The sequence below is a fragment of the Cetorhinus maximus genome, chromosome 12, assembly GCF_964194155.1.
Source record: "Cetorhinus maximus chromosome 12, sCetMax3.hap1.1, whole genome shotgun sequence".
Lineage (NCBI taxonomy): Eukaryota > Metazoa > Chordata > Chondrichthyes > Lamniformes > Cetorhinidae > Cetorhinus > Cetorhinus maximus.
The window spans coordinates 70,263,094-70,286,704 of record NC_135890.1 but is presented as its reverse complement, the minus strand read 5'-3'; the positions used below and the strand labels follow the sequence as shown (position 1 = coordinate 70,286,704).

Genomic DNA, 23,611 nt, shown 5'->3' with positions numbered 1-23,611 from the left:
GGGCTGAATGGTCTCGTCACAAACTGACTCTGGTAGCAATGTGTAACTACATGGGGTAGTTGAGGTGAATAGATGAGGGCCAGTATTGACCAGTTGGGCCTAATGTCCCCCCCGGTTCTGTCAGACACTCTGCGCGCATCATTTCCAGCTGCTGTACTGATGATGAAGAGTATTAGTGACCCGGCCACTCTCTCTGTGTTTAGGTGCCGGATCCGAGCCGCATTCCCCTTTTACATCCGGGCCGTTTGCTGGTGACAGGCGGAAGTGGAGGCAGGCCGCACTTCTGGTGACGGGGAGCACGCTGTTGACGTCACTGCCGGTCCCCCTCCTCCCCGCCCTCCCTCCCGGGAATTTCCAGGCTCTAATCCCTGGGTCATGTGTCAATCAAACCAGCAGCAGCAGCAGCAGCCGGCGGCGCTGAAGGGAGGGAAATGGTGAGATGTCGTAAATCTTTGCATAATACTACCACTACATGTTACAACCTGCACAGAGTTAAAATTCATGTCCGGAGATCCCGTTGCACCGATGCAAGCCAGGCAGAGCTGCAAGAAGCTGACGGCTCGGTGGTGTCTAATGGTGCTGGTTCTAGCAGGCGAGCACGCTTCAGGTACTGTGGAGGATATCTCTTTATATCTCTCTGTGTGTAATGGGACCTGCAGAACCTAAAGCCCGTGCCTGACCCCGTAGCCGCCGTTACATGCTGCTGTGTAACAGCTCGCAGACTGGATAGGTTCTGGGAGAGGGCACCTGCTGGGGTTAGCTGGGAGGGAGAGGGCGCCTGCTGGAGTTAGCTGGGAGGGAGAGAGCACCTGCTGGGGTTAGCTGGGAGGGAGAGAGCACCTGCTGGGGTTAGCTGGGAGGGAGAGAGCACCTGCTGGGGTTAGCTGGGAGGGAGAGAGCACCTGCTGGGGTTAGCTGGGAGGGAGAGAGCACCTGCTGGAGTTAGCTGGGAGAGAGAGAGCACCTGCTGGGGTTAGCTGGGAGGGAGAGCGCACCTGCTGGGGTTAGCTGGGAGGGAGAGCGCACCTGCTGGGGTTAGCTGGGAGGGAGAGCGCACCTGCTGGGGTTAGCTGGGAGGGAGACCGCACCTGCTGGGGTTAGCTGGGAGGGAGAGCGCACCTGCTGGGGTTAGCTGGGAGGGAGAGCGCACCTGCTGGGGTTAGCTGGGAGGGAGAGCGCACCTGCTGGGGTTAGCTGGGAGGGAGAGCGCACCTGCTGGGGTTAGCTGGGAGGGAGAGCGCACCTGCTGGGGTTAGCTGGGAGGGAGAGCGCACCTGCTGGGGTTAGCTGGGAGGGAGAGCGCACCTGCTGGGGTTAGCTGGGAGGGAGAGCGCACCTGCTGGGGTTAGCTGGGAGGGAGAGCGCACCTGCTGGGGTTAGCTGGGAGGGAGAGCGCACCTGCTGGGGTTAGCTGGGAGGGAGAGCGCATCTGCTGGGGTTAGCTGGGAGGGAGAGCGCACCTGCTGGGGTTAGCTGGGAGGGAGAGCGCACCTGCTGGGGTTAGCTGGGAGGGAGAGAGCACCTGCTGGGGTTAGCTGGGAGGGAGAGAGCACCTGCTGGGGTTAGCTGGGAGGGAGAGAGCACCTGCTGGGGTTAGCTGGGAGGGAGAGAGCGCCTGCTGGGGTTAGCTGGGAGGGAGAGAGCGCCTGCTGGGGTTAGCTGGGAGGGAGAGAGCGCCTGCTGGGGTTAGCTGGGAGGGAGAGAGCGCCTGCTGGGGTTAGCTGGGAGGGAGAGGGCGCCGCCTGTTGGGGTTAGCTGGGAGGGAGAGGGCGCCTGCTGGGGTTAGCTGGGAGGGAGAGGGCGCCTGCTGGGGTTAGCTGGGAGGGAGAGAGCACCTGCTGGGGTTAGCTGGGAGGGAGAGAGCACCTGCTGGGGTTAGCTGGGAGGGAGAGAGCGCCTGCTGGGGTTAGCTGGGAGGGAGAGAGCGCCTGCTGGGGTTAGCTGGGAGGGAGAGAGCGCCTGCTGGGGTTAGCTGGGAGGGAGAGAGCGCCTGCTGGGGTTAGCTGGGAGGGAGAGGGCGCCGCCTGTTGGGGTTAGCTGGGAGGGAGAGGGCGCCGCCTGTTGGGGTTAGCTGGGAGGGAGAGGGCGCCTGCTGGGGTTAGCTGGGAGGGAGAGGGCGCCTGCTGGGGTTAGCTGGGAGGGAGAGGGCGCCTGCTGGGGTTAGCTGGGAGGGAGAGGGCGCCTGCTGGGGTTAGCTGGGAGGGAGAGGGCGCCTGCTGGGGTTAGCTGGGAGGGAGAGGGCGCCTGCTGGGGTTAGCTGGGAGGGAGAGGGCGCCTGCTGGGGTTAGCTGGGAGGGAGAGGGCGCCTGCTGGGGTTAGCTGGGAGGGAGAGGGCGCCGCCTGTTGGGGTTAGCTGGGAGGGAGAGGGCGCCTGCTGGGGTTAGCTGGGAGGGAGAGGGCGCTGCCTGTTGGGGTTAGCTGGGAGGGAGAGAGCACCTGCTGCAGTTAGCTGGGAAGGAGAAGGTGCCTGCTGGAGTTAGCTGGGAGGGAGAAGGCGCCTGCTGGGGTTAGCTGGGAGGGAGAGGGCACCTGCTGTGGTTATCTGGGAGGGAGAGGGCACTGTTTGCTGGGAGGGAAGGGGTTCTTACTGCAGCTAAGTGAGAGATGATACAGGAGTTGAGAGGGGTGGGTTGGATGGGGGGAGGGCCTTAGAGGCAGATGGGAAGAATGCCAGGAGAAGATATTTGTGAGTGGGGGCAGAGTGTCAGCAGGAGTTGAGCAGAACAACAAAGAGATGTGATTCATTGCCTTGTAAAGCTATCAGATTGATGCTGAGAGGGATGCAGGAGAAGGGGATTGGTGTTCTTATGCAGTGACGCTGCTGGCTGATGATTGGCCGGGTATTCTCTGCAGTAGAGAGAGGTGGAAGGGAAATGGTCCTTGTTTGGGGAAGCGCGGCTAAATGAGTGCACAGCAAGTGTGCACCGTGTCAAGCAGAGATGGTGCGTTTCTGGTGAGTGTTGTCGGATATATTTCCTCTTGATGGTTTAGGAAGGTGTGATAGGCCAGCGGCAGGAATACTGGTGAAGGGTGGTGAACAGTGGGTTTTTTAATGCTCAGATTTAATTAATCATTTAAAGCAATAAAATTGAGAAATTGTGATGAGTTGGGAGCAGTGAAAGAGGGGGATGGGCCACCTCATCTGTTACAGGAATGTACAAGGACTATCATTGTGGGAGTTGAAGGGATGTGGCATTGTGTGGGTTAAAATGGAGGGATATATAGATCAGCCTGATGCTGTACCTATCCAGACCACACTGATGTTTAGTCTGAAGAGAGATCTTTGCTCCTCCTCCCCATTTAAGATGCAGCACCCTCCTGAAGTAGTCTCAGCCCTCCAGTGCGGCTGCTGTTGCTTCCCCCAGTTGTCGTCCTCCTCTGCAGGTTGTTTATGTATCGAAGCAAAATGTCCAGAGAATATTAGGCACTTCTCACTCAATGTGCTCATGCTGGTGATTTTTCAGCTACTTTTGTCTAGGAATGAAAGGGCATTGCTCAAAGTTCTTTCCACTTTCCAACCTTTCAACATTTAATCCTTCGATCACTCAACTCGCACTGGGCTTGTGTCCAAACACAACGAACCATGCTCTCAGTAACAGAGCAAGGTTTCCTGTGCTGAGATTCACCGTTTAAAGATTTGGATTTCCTGGATCAGACAGGGCATTGTTTCTTTACAGATCATAAAATGTTTGACTGGGACTTGCAGGATATGCAATGTCTTGAGTACATTTATATGATTGTGCCTAGTGTTTTTAGGACAAAGCGAAATGTAATTATTGATGAATCTGTTGCTCCGCTTTGGCAAGTTATTCTTGTCTTTAATAGGGCTTGATGTTATACTGACACTGAAAACAATAGGGTTTTTTATCGTTAATGAACTTTAAAATCAAATCATTGAATGAGGCATGATTAACCAGATTGCACTGGTCAAAGACTCGGGCCCCTCCTTTCACATCTCACTTGCCCCAGCTCGGCCTCCCCCTACCAAGCCCAGCCTCGGCCTCTCCCTCTCCCTCTCCCTCTCCCTCTCCCTCTCCCTCTCTCTCTCTCTCTCTCTCCCTTTCCCTCTCCCTCTCCCCGGCCTCGCCCCTGCCCCCGCCCTTAGGGCATAGCACCTGAATTTTCTTGTTGCCATTCTAGCTCCCTCTGGGTGGACCAGCTCTCATAATTTCTGTCCTCTTCCTGCCCCTAGGATGAAACCTCTGCTCACCCAGTGCAGTTCAGCTCTGAAGACACACCTTTACCTATTGGTCTCACATTCTGCAACTGTTGCAAACTGCCTCCCTTAAAATAAGAGTTGGCAGCGGGAGATCCTGGATTTCCAGTTGTGCCCTTGAACTTTACCTGTACCATCAGTTAACCAGGTGTCACCATAAGGGCAAACTGGAACAGCTCAGCTCCTTGCCCCCTGACTAAATATACCTCACATTAGCACTGGCAGGCATTGATGAATATGAGATGGGCAGGGAAGTTCTGTGATGAATCTTCATCTGATCACCAGTTTGCCGCCTTGTCTGTCTGCCACCTTGGTGCCGATTTGTTCCACCTTCAGAATTAATCACCCGGCTCTAATACATCTATGGGCACAGTGTGTTATTCGTTATAGCCTAAAGGGAACATTCTTGACTTAACGTTCTATTCCATCACTGAATACTGTAAAACCTCTGTTCATCCAGTATTCGCATACCACAGTAATCCACAAGCTGTGCTTCTCGTGTTCAAGGTGGCCTGGGGGTTGGGGGGGGGCGTGGTGGGGGGGAGAAAGCTGCTTTCTCTTCCCCATCCCTGCCCTTTATAATTAGTCTCAGCCTTTATTTTTTTTTTCCCGAGTTAAAGAAGATATAGTCTTTAATACACCACAGAACTCACACTCTGCAAACATTTCCGATACTGGCCATTCCCCTCAAAGTGGAAACACTGTGGATGGTCTAACACCTCCTCACTGACATCATACAATAGTTAAACTCCTCTCCTCCACAAACTCAAAAGGTTTAATAAATACTCTGGGTCTGGAATGTTCCCTTGCTCCCAAATTCAGATAAACAGGGTAAACCCAAGGGACAATCTTTGTCCTTGCTGTTCTTTCAGGGCTCCCCTCCCCTCCCTCACCGCAGCAGCTGTGCACGCGAGAGGAAAGGTGCATAAGTGTTCTTGCTCCTGATTGCTATCGAGAAACATGTGGGTGTCAGGCAAAGACAGGCTTGTGGGTGTCAGGCAAAGACAGGCTTGTGGGTGTCAGGCAAAGACAGGCTTGAGCTGGATTGCACTGCATGCCACAGCTGAATAACCTGCAGACACTGTCTAAGCTCACATGTGAAGAATATCCACTTTGGCGAGGTACTTGGGCAGAGCTTGTGTCAATGGAGTTGCACCTCAGCACGGCTCAGTGGCTCAAGGGGAGGAGAAGCTTCTGTGTACTGTAGGCCACTTCACTGCTCCCTGTGTTGTTAATGAGACTTTTCCTCATTTACTGCTGCTCCACATGAGCCAGAAGCAGCCGCCTAGTTGGTCTGTGTTGTTCTGTCGTGATTGAGAAACAACCTGTGCTCACTCTCTGGCTGAACCACGCAACATGGCATGAAATCAAATGGGACAAGGCAGTTAATCCTGTTGGTACAGTCCTTCCAGCTCCTGGCAGTTTCAGATTCCAGCAGCCCCTCCATGGCCTCCCCAAGTTAGCCATTCTTCTGACATGGCACCAAAGCTAATTACAGCAATCCATCATGGATGATCCACAAACTGATTTGGATTAAACCAGTGGTTGCTGAGGGTTGTTTGATCTAACAGATTTTTGTTACAGAACCTTAGAGAGAAAAAATTGGCCAAAAACAACTTAACAAGCAGCCCAGCTGTGGGCCAATTGTAGGATGATGCCAGGCAGGAGAAGGCCATTCGATCCATCGTGTCTGTGCTGACTCCGAGAGATAACCACTAGCCCCATTCCCCTACCCTTTTATGACCTTTGCAAATATTTTGTCCACTTCCTTTTTAAAAGCTGTTGTTATAATCTGCTGTTGCTAGGCAATGACATGTCCTAACAATGTGTTTATCTCTCAATTCTTTCACCTACCTTATATTCCACTAAGTTACTGCCTTGCCAAACAGAGGGATTAGCTTTTTTTCCCTGATTTGTTTAGTCCAAACTGTTGAGCACTTCAATGAGATCTCCTCTTAAAAGTTCCCATATTTTCCTGGTTAGAACTAAAGCTTTTTCTTCACCTGGGATCATTTTAGTGCAGTCTCCTCTGCTCTCTCTGCAAGGCCTTGCTTTCATTCTTATCAATGTATACCCAAAGCTGGACACAGTGTAACTGTGATCTTACCAATGTAGAATGCACCAGGCCTCATGCTGTCGTAATTGCAGAAGATGCCAGTGCGTAGCTGGCAGTGACACGGCCGTTAATTGTCTAACAATTTGGAGTTGCCAAAGTCAGTTTACCCACATAATCTGCGCAAACGGGTCTGGTTTTAGGTTCTGTTTGGAGAGTGCATGTCTGCTTTTGCACTTCACAGTGTCCTGACGATCTGTTCAGGAGAGATTTTTTTTGTTGGTCTAATTTGCCCAAGCCTGCCACTTTGGGGGTGTAGAGGTGGTGCGATGGCATGGTATCTGTGACAAGTCCCTAGAATCCCGCCCCGGACCTTGCGCCCTGTGTTGAATAAATCCTTGGAGAACAGGGTTCACAAAGTTTCCTAGGAGCAAGTGCAGCAAGAGGAAGTAATTATATTAATATTATATTAATAATACTAAGTTGTAAGAACTGCTCAGGTGGCAATGCTACAGGAATACAGGAAGCTTTCAATGAAATAGATTTTAAACAGAAAAATGAGAGCCATTTTCATCGTATTAGTGCTACAGTCTGACAGTAAATCTGCTGTACATGTTTTGTTTCCCCATCTCAGGAATTTTGAGGACCCTGTTGATGAATGAGGTGGACAGGTGGAAGTTTTTCAAATCTGACTCTTTAAAATTCAGTTGTTACCCTTCACCTTGACACTATCACCTTCCATTTTCTAAGTTGCACAAATATGGATTTCTTTTGGTGGGGTTAAAAGAAAGTAAAAAGAAACATGAAATAACAAAGTAGTGTGTGTGTGAATCTCACCATTCAGGTCAGCTAACATCAAGCTCTGAGCAGAGCGGTTTTGTCTCTGAAGTTCTGTTTGGGCTGTCGCGTTATGTTTGGGCTGTTCCATTGCCTGACCAGCTGTATATGTATAATTCCACAGGTTACATTTCCCCCAGTTGGCTTTGCGACGCAGGTTAGGCCAACTGAGCTGTATGTCCAAGCCTGCACTCAAGCTCCGTTCCTGGCCTCTGTCTTTTCTCTATTTCTTCCTGCCATTTAGTGTCCTTAAGCCTCTTACTAAAGTAGGATGGCGGCCAACAAGCAGGGTAAGTGTATGATATTTCTGGGTTTGGGGTTTGGGGTTGTGACAAGGGAGTGCGAATCCCAGGATACAGAGTTTGTCTGCTGTTTAACTTGCCATGTATTCCCTTGCTGTATAATTATGTCCTGTGATTTATGCTGCTCCAAACATTGCGTGTGATCGCTCTGTTTATGTTATGTGGCCCAAAGTTGGTAATTAGGTAGCTGTATGTTAAAATAAACTTACATAAAGTGAGCAATGATCTGTGTGTGTGTGCGCGCGCGCGCATTCTGCATCCCCCAGCCCTGGCTCTGTTCCCCCCTTCACCACCCTATCATTGGTGGCTGTACTATCAGCTGACTTTGGAATTCCCTCAAACCTCTCCTCCATTTCTCCTCCTTTGAGATATCCCTTAAAACCGATCTCTAGCCTAATCTCTCCCTCCATGGGTCAGTGCCAGTTTTTGTCTGATTATGCTGCTGTGAGGTGCTACTTTGAAGGACACTCTATATATGTAAACCATTGTTTATGACTGACATCATTCATTTACATCAACTTAACTTTGTCAGCCTGCTCCCTTGTAAGGGATCTGTCATCACATTGTAGACAAGGAATTTTGTTAATAAGAAATTTGCATCTCGATGGGATTTAAACCTCAATGATATTCAGTGAATGCATTGTTGGAGTGGCCATTAAAGAGCAGTGAGGTCACATCTCCTCCAGTGGGCGGTTCAACATTCCCATCATTCAGCTTCTTTCTGCTCCTAAATAGATGCGGACATATGCATTAAAAGCCAAAGCAAAGGAAGTAAGATCATTGGTTGGAAGCTGTGGCTCGGTTTAAATTGCAATCGGACCATTTTCTCTTTTTCTAAAGAACAGGGAAGCGTAGTTTGGAGCGTTACATTGTGCAGACATGACGATGCTGACTGTGTGCCAATGCCGCATTCTTGGCTCGGATAAGCTCAGCTCAGGCGCACGGTTACTCACTGTCAGCACTAACAGCATAAGCTTCACTAGAATGTCAAACAGACTGTTAGTTTCCATCTAGTTCTGTTGCTCTGTTGCTGGGGTAACATAGCCTGACTCGAATCAAGACTTACGATGGTTTTATTTATCTTTTGAAAGATCTGAATTGGAACACATTTGCAGGGGTTAATGTTTGTATTGAAAGAGTAGGTCAGAAATCTAGTTTTTATGCTGCCCTTAATGCTCAGCTGGTGAAACAAGGTGGGCGAAGAATTTGAGCCAGGTGGACCTATTGTTTAGCTGTTATTTCAGCTATTGGTCACAAAGTTCAAGAATTCCCTCCCTTAAACCTCTCTGCCTGTCTCCACCTTTAAGACCCTGCTTAAAACCTACTGTATTGACCAAGCTTTAGTTACCCCTCCCAGTGTCGTCTCAGTGTCAATTCCAACTGATTACGCCTTTGTGAAGTGCCTTTGGACTTTCTCTGTGTTAGATGCCGTATAAATGGAAGTTAAGGTTTTAAAACTCGCCTTTTAAAAATTGCCCCAGCAGCTTCCTTTTAGCTGGACTTCAATAAGCAAAACACTGTCCGAGTATTATCTTCCCTGAGGGATTAGTAACACTGCCTCCTGCCAGTACAAAAAAGGCCCTGTCCCACTATCGGAGTCTGCATTGCTAAGGAAAGCAGAACTCAACTTCATATATATAGAAGCAAAATACTGTGGATGCTGGAAATCTGAAACAAAAACAGAAAATGCTGGAAAAACTCAGCAGGTCTGGCAGCATCTGTGGAGAGAGAAACAGAGTTAACGTTTCAAGTTCGTATGACTCTTCACAGAACTCTGAAGAACTCGAAATGTTTACTCTGTTTCTCTCTCCACAAATGCCGCCACACCTGCTGAGTTTTTCCAGCATTTTCTGTTTTTGTTTCAGAACTCAATTTTAGTTGGATTAGTGTGGAGAGGTTGACATCGTGCACAACTACCATGTCAATCAGGGATTGCTGTACAGAAAGCAGGCAATCCGTTCAGAATAGCTTTTTTTTTAGAAATTCCTAACTTTGTGCTGTCATTTGTATCTGTTGCTTGTTCTCCACTTTGAATGTCAGGCCTCATTTTTTGCTCTGCATGATGCTCTTTGTCCAATTAAAGTTTTTCAGAAGTTGATAATATGCGTATAGTATTAAAGTGTCAGTTTCAGAAAGAATGGTGCACCACAGTCTTGCTTTGTTTCTGTTTTCATGCCAGCTACTGGCACTCGGCTCCAGCCATTTTATCCCAGCCTTCAACCAGTGCAAATCATTCAGCTTCAAGACCTGCACTGAATGCCTTCATAATATTATCTGATGCTGGCTAAGTCTAAGTGACATGACAGGCCCACCTTGTTCACTGCAGGCTGTGCCATACACCAGCTTATTCCAAACAGGCATAGAGTGGCTGATTTCGAGGGGTCCCTGTGTGTGAACCTCCAACTTCAGAACCAGAATCACTCCAGAACAAACAGTGGCTGAAGTGTTGGAACTCTTTAATTAAGGAAGTGTCATGCTAAGCACTCATCCAAATGCTGATCTCAGTCGATTCTGACACAGATTACAGCAATCTGATGGTGTTTCAAATTGTGAAAGGATGAGATGGTGGATGAAGTTAGACTATTTCAGTAGTCGAGGGGCAATAGAAGATGAAATGTTGGAAATTTAGAACAGAGGCCAGGAGAAACAGTGAATTGAGAGTTGCGGAATTCACTTCCAGGATTGGAAGTTGAGACAGGAACCGTCAAGATTCCATTTGATGGGAAACAAGGTAAAGAGATTTGACAACGGGTGGGCAAATATGCTTCGGACTATTTGCTTGCATGTGGGGTGGGGGGCAATTGCTGGAACTGGGCTGAATGGCCTATTTCTTGTTTGTAACTATGTACTGATGCTGTGTAACAGGAGGAGGCAGCTGCAACCTTATGTAAAATGAGGCTGTAACAACAGGGGCAAATCATCAATTGAGGAAACTCATCCTTGAGATGGGTCTGAAGGATTTCTTTAGACCGTGTCATTTGGCTTAATGAGCCTTCTGTAGCACATGATAGACTTTATGCAGATGCAGCAACACATTTGTACTAACACTTAAGACACGTACAGTTTGGACACTGGTAGTTGCCAGTTTTAGATCTGAGCCACAGTGGTCATTCAACCTTCTGCCTTTGAGGAGGAAGGTGATTGGGAAGAGGCTGGAGAGGAAGCAATAACTTTCCATTTAGGGGCAGGAGTGATCAATCCTTCTTCCTCAAGTACATAACGTGTACCATGCAATGCTGGGGCCATGTATAAAACTCCCATTAATCCATTTGTATCTTTCAATGCTGAAACTAACAGGTTTTAGCGTTCTGCTTTAGGATTTATTGACTAGAGACAGCAGCGTTAAAAACAGTAGTCCACACATATCAAGTGGAGCACAATAGTGAATACAAAATATAAGCACAACCAGCACTGGGAGGTGTGGACTTTGAGAGTTTGATTGCCAGGATTCAGTCTCTACAGGGAGCCCGCAGGCTGCAGCCTGGGTGCCCCTGGTTTAGGGGCATAAGCAAGCGAAGGAACCTGCCTCACTGCACTTCAGGCACTCCATCTCCAACCTCCCTTTCCTCTCTAAAGTCCTTGAACGTATTGTTGCCTCCCAAATCTGTGCCATCATTCCCGGAACTCCATGTTCAAATCCCTCCAATTAGGTTTCTGCCCTTGCCACAGTACCAAAACTGCTCTTAATCAAAGTCACAAATTATACCCTCTGAGTGTGATAAACTATCCCTTCTTGACCTGTCTGCAGCCTTTCATGCAACACCTCCCTCCATTGTGCTGCTGTGTGGGACTGCCCTTGCCTGATTCGATTTATTTCTATCCAGTCATAGAGAATTTCCTGCGATTGCTTCTCTTACCACTCCGCTGTTACCTCTGGATCCCCAAGGGTCTATCTCCAGCCCCCTCCCTATTTCCCATCTACATACAGTCCCTTGGTGACATCATGTGAAAACACATCAGAATCCATGTGTAAGTTGACAACACCCAGCTATACTTCAGCATCGCCTCTGTCTGCTCCCTCTGACTTGTCACACTGCTTATCCAACATCCAGTATTGGCTGAGCAGGAATTCCTTCTAGTCCCATCAAGGGAGGAGCAAAGCCATTGTCTTTGGTCCTCACCACAAACTCCATTCCCTAGCCATCGAGTTTGTCCCCTCCCCAACAACTGTCTTGGGCTGACTTGGACTGTTTGAGACCTTTGTGTCCTATTTAACCCCAAGCTGAGCTTCTGAAGCCATATCCTTTTTGTCACCAAGACTGCCTATTTCCTCCTTTGTTACATCAACCCCTGCTTCAGCTCATCAACTGCTAAAACCTTCATCCCTGCCTTTGTTCCCTGCAAACAAAACTTATTCCGAGGCTCTCCTGGTCAGCCTCCCAGATTCTACCCTGCCAATTTGAGCTCATCCAAAAGCTCTGTTGTCTGTATCCTGATTTGCACCAAGCCCTGGTGTTCCATCACTCCTGTGCTTGCTGACCAGTTTGGCTGTGGCCCAGCACCATCAGGGATTCAAAATTCTCACTCTTGATTTTAAATCTCCCCATAGCCTCGTCCCTCCCTAGCTCTCTAACTTTCTCCAGCTCTATAAACCCAAGATCTCTGTGTGCCTCCAATTCTGGCATCTTGCACATGCCTGATTTTAATTGCCCACCATTGGTGGCCATGTCTGTAGCTCTCGAGGACCTAAGCTCTGGAATTCCCTTCCTAAACCTCTCCACCTCTCTTTTAAAACACTCCTTAACGTCCACTGCTTTGACCAACTTTGTTACCTGTCCTAATATCTTTTTGCGTGACTCGGTGTCAAATGTGGTATCTGTGAATCAGCTCCTGTGAAGCACCTTGGGATGTTTGACTATGTTTAAGGTGCAATATAAATATGTTTTTTTGCAATAATTAAAACCAGTGGCTACAGTTGTTTTAGTTAAACAGAAGTTATCCATGTCTGCCCCTCTGCCAGGACATGGCTTTCTGTAGTCAGGTGGATCTGAATGTAGACTCAACCCCAGCTCTTCCCACCACCCACATTTCGATTTCCATGTAATTGACGTCATTGGACCAACCAAAGGGAGGGGGTTTGAGCAATTCCATCTTGTCAAAGCTATTGCCTGGTCTTCTTTTGCTTGCTCCCTTTAAAGACTCAGAGCCCTCAGTCACTGCTGGGCAGTCATGGTGTCTGGGGACCAGGAGTTAAGTAACAGTTTTCCTTAAGCAGCTAACTGCTGCAGCCAGCTCCCTGGGAGTTTGCAGTATGAAACTTGTTGCACCCGAAAATGAATTGGTGTGAGACGTTGGAGGGTTGCTTCATAAGATTTTCGCAGGTTTCGAACTTGGAATTGACCTTAACGTGTTGAAATTAATTTTAAAAGTCTGTATGCTGTTGTTGCTAATAAAGATTTCACACATTTTAAATGATGTGAAAAATAGGGCTGTAAGACTTTCCCATTCAACGTGACAATTGAGGAATGTGTGTATGTTTACAAGTAAAATTATTCCTTTAATGAATCATAAAGCAGCCTTTCCGATGTAACTCCATCCTCTTAAATGTGTTTCAAACCTCATATTGTGTCCTGGAAAATGTTTGACGGCCTTTGTACCATTTTGCCATGTGATATTCGGTGATTTCAGTGTATAAAAGTCAGTTCATGTTGCCCCTCTTCTGAACTCAAAACGCTAGCCCTGCTGGTATCAAGCATTTAAATGTTGCTCTTCTGGCTCTTGCAGGTTGGCTTGTATAAAACTATTCCCACCCGACTGCTGTCTCGTGCATGGGGTCGCCTGAATCAGGTGGAGCTGCCCACCTGGATGCGGAAGCCAGTCTATAATTTGTACATATGGACGTTCGGAGTTAATATGAAGGAAGCAGCAGTGGAAGATTTGCAGCATTACCGAAATCTCAGTGAATTCTTCCGCAGAAAGCTAAAGCCACAGGCACGTCCTGTCAGCGACTCTCATTGTGTGGTAAGAACTTTGCAATACAGTTCTGAAGATTTTGCCAAAAAAGAATCAACCCAGGTTACAAAACCTTGTACTTTGTTCTAATTCTACTTTGGATATGTTTCCTTTTATTTGAATTGCCTAGAGGATAATTCACATTGGTCCACTTGAGCCTTCTGGCCTGTATTGTTTCTCTGAAGAGAATTTTAGATCCATATCCCCGAGGAGCAGATTTTACAGCTAGTCTCTGTGCTCTGAGGCTAAGGACAAGAGTTCAGCTGGGGTTCCTGCTCCTGATTGTTGTCCAGTGCCTCCTGCTGGAGAATGAATGTATGTTGGGTGATGACAGACTGCTCTTTCGCCCTCCCTATTCCATCAATCCTGCCAGCGTATTGCTGTCTGAGCCTACAGGTGCCAAAGGGCCACCTGTGCAATATTGTTCTACCTGAGCAAAGGTAAACACCTACAGGAGGGTCCCAGTGTTTCCATTTTGAGCCTTGCACCTGGTTTTATACAATTCAAATTGATGCTAAGGCATGAAGGGTGCTGACTCCTGCTTTGGTGCAAATGCAGTCTCATTTTGGTGTATTATTGTTATGCTGAATACCACAGAACCACTACCTTCAAATGTAGTGTTGCTGCTTCTAATAACAGGAGACAGTAATAGCACATCAGCTTCCAGTGTACCAGCACAAGGATAAATTACTGCTGGAAATTTAAAATAAACACAGGAAGTTCTGTAAATGACAGCATTTGTGGAGAGAGAGAAACAATTAACATTTCAGGTCAGTGACGGTTCTGTCGAAGGCTCTGATAAGCTGGGGAGAGAAACAGAGTTAATCTAGCAGTGATGGGTTAGCAGCAAACTTCAGGGAATGTGTTACCACACCAGATGTCAATTTTTATTAAAACTGGAATAAGTTTACTGAAGTAACAGGAGACCTTTCCTCCTCCTAGGATATCTATACATGCCTTAGTAAATGAAGCATCAGAGAATGAAGATAAAGGGCTTCCTGTTACATCAGGGAAGGAGCAGACGAGGGAGTCAGTGCGACAGCCGTGCAGCAACTTTGTACATAGTCAGTTTTTCCGAATGTTCACTGTGATAGCACAATGCAACAGAGTCACGATGGATGCATCAGATCCTGCCCAGGATTTCCTCCATATTCAGCCACAACCCTTAAAGCCTTAGCTATCCCACCCATTGTGAGAGCAGTGCAATGGTCACCTATATATCCCATGCTACGGGCAGTTTAAACATTGTGTGTATGGCGAATGTGTCTTGGCTGTAACTGACCTAGCAGCATTGGGGAATCATGTACTGATGGCCTTTCTCCTCATTGCCATTTTGTAGATCAGTCCTTCTGATGGAAAGATCTTACATTTTGGGAGAGTGAAGAACTGTGAGGTGGAACAAGTGAAGGGTGTGACTTACTCACTGGAGACTTTCCTGGGCCCACAGACCTGGTCAGAGCACCTTGAGATCAGCAACAGTAAGTTCACTTCCTCAACACCGGATCGGGTTGATTTGTTTTCAGACAGTTTCTAAAAGCTTCAGTTAGCACTGGTGCAATTTACAGTACAGAACGGATTCACATTTGTGTGAATGGAGCTTTGTGGGCAGGCCTCCCTGAATTATATTTTAAATGCCTTTTGTGTAGGAAAATAATGTTTCCCTGCAACTGAATGAGGGAGGGGGGATGGTTGTTCTTTCAGGAGTGAAAGGTGGGAAGGATCTTAGCTGTGTGCACAGATTGGGGGTGAGTGCGTGTACAAATTACCTGCTATTAAACTGTATCACTAGCGTAATGGTAAATATGGTCCATTCTGTCAGTGACAGTGTATAGGGTAAGGTATCTAGCAAGAATCGAGGTAAAAGAGAACACAGCAAAATAAAGTGCAGGGTATGTTTAATTTACGTCATGGGCAGCCCTCTGGAATTCATTCTTTCTGTGTTGGATGAATTTCATAGGAAGACAAGCATTTGTTGCCAATCCCAAATTGCTCCCAAACTGAGTAGCTTTCTAGGTCATTCTAGAGGGATGTTAAGAGTAACCACATTACTATGGGCCTGGAGTCACGTTAAGGCCAGACTGGGTCTGGAGGGCAGATTTCCTTCCCTAGAACCAGATAGATTTTTATGACAATTGATGATGGTTTCATGGCTATCATTACTGAGATTAGCTTTCAATTCCAGATTTATTAGTTGAGTTTAAATTCCACTAGCTGCCATGGTGGGATTTGAACCCATGTCCCCAAAGCATTAGCCTGGGCCCCTGAATTACTAGTCCAGTGACATTACCACTAATCTACCATCTCCCCAGGTATGTGCCTGTATAGGTTTCAGGAGGTATTTACATTAGTTCATTCAATAACAACAGCTTGGACCTGTATGTCACCTTTAATGCTGAAGATGTTTCAAGGGGCTTCACAGATGAGCCAGGATTGGTCAAAGGCTTGGTCAAAGAGATAGAATTGAGGAGCTTTAAAATAAAGAGAGTTGAGATGTGAAATTTAGGAAGGGAGTTCCAGAAAGTGAGATCTAGTTTGGTGAGGACTCCACTAAAGGTCAGGGCGAAAGGTTGTGCAGAGTCAGGAACAAAGTAATGGGGATAATGGAGCTGGGGATGGTTATAGAGATGGGGTGAGATGAGGATAATGGAGTTGGAGGCGATCACAGAGATGGGGTAAGATGAGGTCAGGAAAGGGTTTGAGTGCTGAGGGAAGAGGGATAAAGAAATGTCGAAAGGCAGAGTTTGTGGCGGGATCAAAGACAATGATTTTGGTCTTCCAGTGTTCTGCTGGAGGAAGTTGGAACTCATCCAAGAATGCATGTTAGCACAGAGATGGTGGAGAGGTACTGCTGGATCCTGTTGGTATGTATATGGAAGCTGACTCCATGGGGGTGGAGTCAGATGTCTCTAAGGGCATCATGTAGATGAGGAGGAGGCAGGACCAAAGAAAGTTGCTCGAGGATTCCTGATTCCTCCTTCATTAATATCATATTGAATTTTACCAACCTAGTGCTCACATTGTGCTCCCTCCGAGCACTGCCTGTAAATAAAATACAAAGTCAGGTCAGTCCTTCCGAATTGCAATCTGAAAACATCTCTAACATACTTGGTCAGGGCTTTGTAAAGCAGTTGAACTGCAGCAAAATTCCATTTAGGCCGCACCAGCTGTTTACTATGAAGTCTAATGTACAGAGCTATTTTGTAGCAGAATCCTATTCTAATCCACAACTTGCTGCGTAATTTGTTGTCCTGCAGATAAAAGTGAGACAACTTTCCAGGACCACCTGGTGACGAGGGAGGGCAATGACCTATATCACTGTGTTATTTATTTGGCACCTGGAGATTATCACTGTTTTCATTCACCAGCTGATTGGAGAGTTGCACACAGGCGCCATTTTCCAGGTAAGAGTTTTATTGTTTGCTTTGAAACAGAATCAAGCCCTTTGTTAATTCAGACTGAATCTCCAACAGATTTTACTGAGCAGTGGATTGAACTCTGGCCTTTCACGCTTGGGACCTGGGTTCAAATTGCACCCAGATTGATGGGCTGAAAGTTTCCCCTAGCTACGGGCTGTAAAGGGTTCTAACTGGACTGAGTGATGATATGTAGATTGCCAAGGTCGATGGCACAATCTCTTTAATTTGGCCACAATTAAAAAGGTCACCCTGGAATGTTGCATACAGAGGCAAATGCCTTAGATTGATGCAGCAGTGCATGTTTTTCTGAGATTAGGATTGAAGAATATTGTTGGAACAGAGAAGAAGGGAGCTTTACTTTGCATCCTGCCGTGCTATGTCTGATTTGGGAGAGTTTGTGGAGCTGGCGGTGAATGTCCGAACTGAAAGGTGTTTCATTCCCCATCACCAACATCTCGGTGCTTGGCCCCAAAGGAGGTTAAAGTTTTAATGTTGCCAGTGCATGATGTTCCCTGGCGGTGAATAAAGTAAGTATTGTGAAGAAATAAAGTGGAACTAACCTGTTCCAACCAAGAAATGGTGAGATGGAAGCAACGAGGGGAGGAGCAATACATGATTCACATCGTCATTCACAGCTCTTTGTCAGGTCCTACAGGTTAGCCTACAAACATTCTTGGTTGAAATGTGAGTGTCCTGTACTAGCCGGAAATAACCCTAATATTTATTCTTGATCCATTATTCCTTTTCCTCTCTTGGCCCCTTGCCATTGGAAATTTACAACTTCTGTTACTGTCCTCTGAGAAAAGAACAGTCAGAATATGGTGTCGGGTTACCAAATAAAAGATCAGATTTTTTTTTGAAAAGTTCGTACCCACTACAGCTGATTTTAATTCCAACTCTTGAGCTAATTGTTCTATAGCACTGCGTCTTGTCTATTCCAACCCAAGTTGACGGTTCCCTTTTCTGCCAGTTTTCTCCGTACACAGCTCTGAAAGGCATTTACTCCTAGCTTGACTATATTTGTATAGCCCCCTCTTTTACCTGGCTCAGTTTGGCCATTCTTTGTGAATAGCCATTGCCCAAACTTGTGTACTTCTAGCACGAGTACTGGATAACAGCGAGGAGTAAGAACTGTTACCAATCTTGGGAATCTGAATCAGACTATGACATCCTACCATCACCCAGTTAACAAATCACTGCGCTGGGATTAAACCAAGAATCCTATTGATGGCAAATGATTGGCTTAACCGGCTGGGTCTTCAGAGAAGCCTATCACTCTCACAGTTAACATTGTCTTGTTTCTGGCCTGAACCTGAAATTTCACATCAAACTAGGTTCAGGTCTGAGCTACAGACAAATCTAATTTCCACCAAAAATGGATCCTGGTTTAAAAGTCCAATGGAGGCACATTGTCATTGTGCCTTTGTTTTAATGTGCAGATCAGATCTTGTATACCGTTACCCATGCAGATCTGCAACATCATGAAACTTGACCTGTGAATAGTCTCGAGTGACTTCATAGAACGTATCTGTTATGAGACTCTGCCAGTTCCACTCTGGATCCAACTAAATTGGTATGGGAGAGAGTCCCCGGAGTGTATGAACAGAAGGTAGGCTGTTCAGCCCCTTGCCTGATTTTTCCCACCCTGCCTGTGGGGAAAAACCACAAACCTCCTGAAGACCTTTCTGAGAAGCCAGTGTTGTGGGTCCTATTACAATATGCTTGGGTACATCAGCCCAGTTCAGCATTGCACTGTGTACAAATGTCAAATAACTGATATTTGATCAGAATAAGGTCTCCAGCTTTCCTGTGCCTGCTTCTGGTATAGAGCCACCTTATAAAGATGACTCTTACTTGAGAAGAATGTGAATGAGGTTGATTTAAGGAAAGTTTCACTCAAAATGTATTTAGTATTTATGCAAACTCTTGGATGATAGGCTGCCAAAATAGAACTGCTTTCTGCACAGATTGACAGCAGTACAGAGAGTTCTTTTCATTACATAATCTCTAAATAGGATTCACAAAGCTGCTGATGATCAGATCATGAAGCATCAGCTAGCTCACTGGATTCTATATTTAAATCTGTGTCACAGTAAGAGGAGGAGGGACAAATGAGGCCAAAAATAACTTGTATGATTCTCCACTTTCCTCTCACTCAACTTGACACAAAACTCAAAGGAAAATATTTGTGGAGATTTTCAGTTTGAGAATTAGAATGATAGCAGGTTTTGAGGGATTCAGTTATGGGAAGAAATGGGTGAAGCTGTGGCTGTTCTTGGAGTAGGAAAGGTTAAGGGGAGATTAATAAAGGTGTTCAAAATGAAGGGGCCTATTGGAGTAAAGAAGAAACAAATTGTTCCCACTGATAGGATTAGTAACCAGAGGACACAGCTTTAAGAAAATTTGGAAAGGGACTAGAGGGGAGTTGAGGATTTTTGTTTTGATGTAAGGAATTATGATCTGAACTGTCTTGCCTGAAAGGATAGATGAAGGTTCATAACTTTCAAAAGGAAGTTAGATGAATGCTTAAAAAGGAAACATACTCTGAGCTATGGGGAAATGGCAGGGGAGTGAGTATGATTGGCTAACTGTTGTACAGTGGGTCAAATGGCCTCCATTGCTGTAAGATTGTATATTCAGATAGGACAGCAGGATTGCGCATTGTAATTTACTATTTACTGCTAAATGGAGGGAGACTGGTGTGTTGGGTCACTGTGCCATGTCGTGTGTGTGGTTACCAGTATATTAGCATGTTGCAGGGTGTACAAAAACTACAATATTGTTTGTGTTTAAATATCAGACAGCAGTAGAAAGGTCCTTTTAATAAAACCAGTTTGTCTATTTTGAGAGGATTGTTCTGACCTGTCCCCTTGCCTTTATTCAGGCTCCCTTATGTCGGTTAATCCTGGTGTAGCTCGTTGGATTAAGGAGCTCTTCTGTCACAATGAGCGTGTTGTCCTAGCTGGAGAATGGACACACGGCTTCTTCTCACTCACTGCAGTCGGTGCCACAAATGTTGGATCTATTCGCATTTACTTTGACAATGTAAGTACAGTTGATATGTATAGAAGGAAGGTGAATGTTTTTAATTTTTTAAGTCTAGCTCAGTATGTGATTTCCAGCTTGGTGCTGCCACTGTGGGTGGGTGTGTTCTGGTAATCAGGGAGTTGCGCTTAATTCCACTGCTTCCAATTATTTAGTTTAAGAACTGGTCTGATGGTGAGGGGAGAACTGATGTGCATGAAGGATATTGTGTGTGTGTGCATGGGCCTAAAACCTTGACCCGTGTACAGCTATAAATTAGCAATCTGTACATCGGAAATTCATCTCCATTCCATTCTTGGAACAAAGAGTTCGTAAAATGCATAGTATTAATTGAAATCAAAATGAATGAGTATGTTCCTTATTCTCCCTTTCTCCCTTCCCCGACATCTTCAATGGAGCTTCGAGCTTCTGCTCAGCATGAGCAATAAGGAAATCACCTGAACTATACAGTAGCTTACTGCCCCAGTCAGACTTGATCACTAAGCCTTCATTTTCTGGAACAATTACTATTCTGCCACCTCTCTAAGTTTGGATAGAGAGCACCTTTTTTTTGAAATGGGTTGCAGAAAATCTGACCTGGACACAATGAATATCATTAAACTTGGGTCTTTCTGTTTCTGTGTTTTAGTGTGGAAACATTGATCATTAATATTCTCAGAAAAACAGTTTGGAACAAGAAATAAAACGATTCCATTAAACTCACCTCTCTGATAATCTAAATCTCCCATCAAAGCCCATTCCTCCAAAACTCTTAACTCTCCCATTGAAACGTATCGGTCCAGTACCTCGTATATTTTGACAATTCTTGACATCTTTGTCTCTATTACTACCCTGTAAATTCTCTCTGATCCTGTTTCCTGAAGTAGTAATATGGATTTTGTTGTGCAGTTTAATGTTTTACATACCTCACCGAGGATTCCACTTTAATCGTCATTTACACTTTTCAATTGGAATCAACATTTTTGTGCTTTCTGGTGTTTCTACATATTTTTAGTGGTGTGGTGCCCAGAATTGAACACATTTAGTCTTAAGTTCCTTTCAAATGAACAATCCTTGCGACATGCAGGGTTCCTACTCTTACCACACTGATTTCAAAAGTTAGCTAATGAGTTAATGATCATTAACACCACAAGTGCTCCTTAAAAAAATCTGCAATTAATATCAGCAGATTCCTCTAATGCCTCCTTTTTGCCTATTGCTTTTCATTATTCCAATTTCATTACCTCTATTCATTCATTTTGATAACTTAATTCATTTGTGTTTAGTCAGCCTTTTTCCTTGGCGTAGATCTGTTCATTTTTTGATGCTGTTTCATCTGCAGTAAGTCAAACCTCGAGGATGGGGATTTGGGAGCGGTGGGTGTGGGATGTGATTGGAGCGTCAGATAGGAGCTGTGGGTCAGGAACTCAGTCTATTTTCCTTTGGGTTCAGTAGAAGGAAAATCAGATGTTTCCTGTAACAGACACTCAACTCACAGTGGCTGCTTTAGGCTCTAGTACAAAGCTGGAAATCATCACCACCACCCCACTTGAGCTCTGCTTCTGTTGTGTAAAATCCTGTAGCGCAATGGTTGCTCATAGTCAATCTGGGATTTAAATGAAAATGCGGTAGTGTTTTTTTACATTTAATTGTCACTGTTAAGCATCTTTGCTGGAGAAGAGAATTTTTACTGTGTCATTTGCCTTGTGAAGGACCTGCACACCAACAGTCCCCGCTACATGAAGGGTTCTTACAATGACTTCAGCTTTGTTACAAACAACAACAAAGGGATTACCATGCGAAAAGGCGAGCACCTGGGTGAGTTCAACTTGGGCTCCACCATTGTTCTCATCTTCGAGGCACCAAAAGACTTCACCTTTAACCTTAAACCTGGACAGAAGATCAGGTTTGGCGAGGCCCTGGGGTCCATCTAATAGAATTATCATCGATGGCATCTCAAGTTGGATGGGAGCAACGAGGAGTGAGTTTGGACTAAGGAATAGTGAAAAATGGCCATTACTGAATGTGGTTTTAATTCTTGTTGCTGCTCCTCCTTTCGTCATTACTGCAGAAGCATCTCCCATTGCCTCCATATAAGGGACCAGCTCTACCACTATTGGCACTATGGATTCTCTTGAAAGATGTACTGACCTGACTCAGTTGCTCCTTTATAAAGGAAGCTGATGGGAGGATAGGACTTTCAGAGCATGTGCAGTGCCATACCCTCTCCATGCAAAGGGAGAACCTGGCAGGTCACCAGGGTTAACAGGACTTTGAAAGATGGGCTGAATTTGAGAGCCCTGGTCTAAATGCGAGTGGCAGGGGATTCCGATAAACTTTTGCAGGAGCTGGTGATGCTTGAATATTTGCTGAGTAGCTCCATGCAGGTGAACCAGTGGGTCATTCTAACTTTTAGTTAATGCAGTATTTTTATATACTAAAAAAAGAAAAATCAATGCAGTTTCTCATCAAATTACATTTCAGAGAAAATAAATTTAATGACTATACCAAAACTTACTGCAGCTGATTGCTGATTTTTGGTTAATGTGGGTGTGTTTTTCTAGAATCAAGGGGTGAAATGCTAAAACTTGGCTGTTCCGTTTTGGTTTAAGCTTTAACTCAGACATTGATTCTCTTCAGCTGTTTTAGTGAACAAGTGAGGGAAAGGGAAATAAAGTTTGGTGCAAGATGTAAAAACAGGTCACCTGATATTGTATAGAAGTGGATACTGAATGGGATTTGACAACATCTAAATGATGCAAATGAGTTTATATTTTTTACAAGTTCACTGTTGATTCTGTAATTATGTCTATGCAATGGAAAAGTCTAAGGAACCTTATTTCCTACACTGTCCATTACTTGATACATATCATGTACAAGAGCCATGAGGGGGGTAACTGGAGGGGTGGTTGGTGGTCACACAGACAAATGCTTATTTTGTTGATGATTTATTCAAGCACTTTGTTCCACAGCAACGCACTACCAAGCTCACAATTGATGAGCAGCGGCCACTGGTTCACGATGCCTGTTGGGTTCTGTGACTTTCTCTTCACCCACCATGTGTTCTGAGGATCTCTGTCCATTTATCTGTTAAAGTCCTAAAGCAGTAGCCATAACAAACTCTGAAATCTCTTTTTGGAACCTGAGACCACTTTCCTGATTTTCTTTCACAGATTGTGTGTGTGCGCGCGTGTGAGAGAGAAAGGGGGTATCACTTATCTGCAGCATTATGACGAGGAACAAGGTTTTTAATTTAATTGTGCCAGTCAGTCATATTTTTGTGATCTGTTTCTTTTGTGTGGTTGCATCAAGAGTACCTGGTTCAAAGTGTTTATTATTCACTGCAGTTTGATTTTCATGTGGAGCAGTGAAAGCTGCCACAGTGGCCAATGAAAAAAAAAATAAAATTCTAGTATTTCACAAGAATTTTTCACTGATTTCCTTGGTTTATTTTAAAACTTTCTCACAGTTGCACTTTCGAGAATCAGTCGCACAGATTTGGTTTGAAATCATACCTGAACTCAATGCAGCACGAGAATATTGTTTGTGTTGCTTCCTGTATGTTGGTTGCTATCCAGGATCCCAGGCTGGGGTATTGTTCCACCTTTCAATGCTTTATCATATCCAACTGCATATGTTCCAGTGGGGAATGGAAATACTAACATATTTCTCTCTCTCCTGTCCCCTTGCTATGTTCTCAGTATGGATTAGAATTAGCCTTGATTCTTTAAGCTCAGACCCAGAGCAAAGAGCCCACTGTTTGAGATTTTAGTGCTGTCTTATGGCTGCTGCCAAGGGTGTTTTGCCTTTC

General features: G+C 45.6%; 1 protein-coding gene across 4 annotated transcripts in view; it reads left to right on the top strand.

Moving 5' to 3' along the window:
- pisd (phosphatidylserine decarboxylase) overlaps positions 1 to 23,226 on the top strand; it is a 108,685-nt gene extending 85,459 nt beyond the window's left edge. Inside the window, exons 2-8 of one of the 4 annotated variants that reach the window (XM_078553845.1) lie at positions 204 to 607; positions 7,231 to 7,396; positions 13,133 to 13,369; positions 14,700 to 14,838; positions 16,615 to 16,761; positions 19,661 to 19,821; positions 21,513 to 23,226. In XM_078553845.1, the coding sequence (XP_078409971.1) occupies positions 432 to 607; positions 7,231 to 7,396; positions 13,133 to 13,369; positions 14,700 to 14,838; positions 16,615 to 16,761; positions 19,661 to 19,821; positions 21,513 to 21,734 (1,248 nt within the window). In that variant the 5' untranslated portion in view covers positions 204 to 431 and the 3' untranslated portion in view covers positions 21,735 to 23,226. Of the gene's footprint in view, positions 1 to 203; positions 608 to 2,712; positions 2,954 to 7,230; positions 7,397 to 13,132; positions 13,370 to 14,699; positions 14,839 to 16,614; positions 16,762 to 19,660; positions 19,822 to 21,512 lie in introns of those variants that run through there. The other 3 variants (XM_078553847.1, XM_078553848.1, XM_078553846.1) reach the window with 3 other exon arrangements.
- The last annotated feature ends 385 nt before the right edge of the window (positions 23,227 to 23,611 follow it).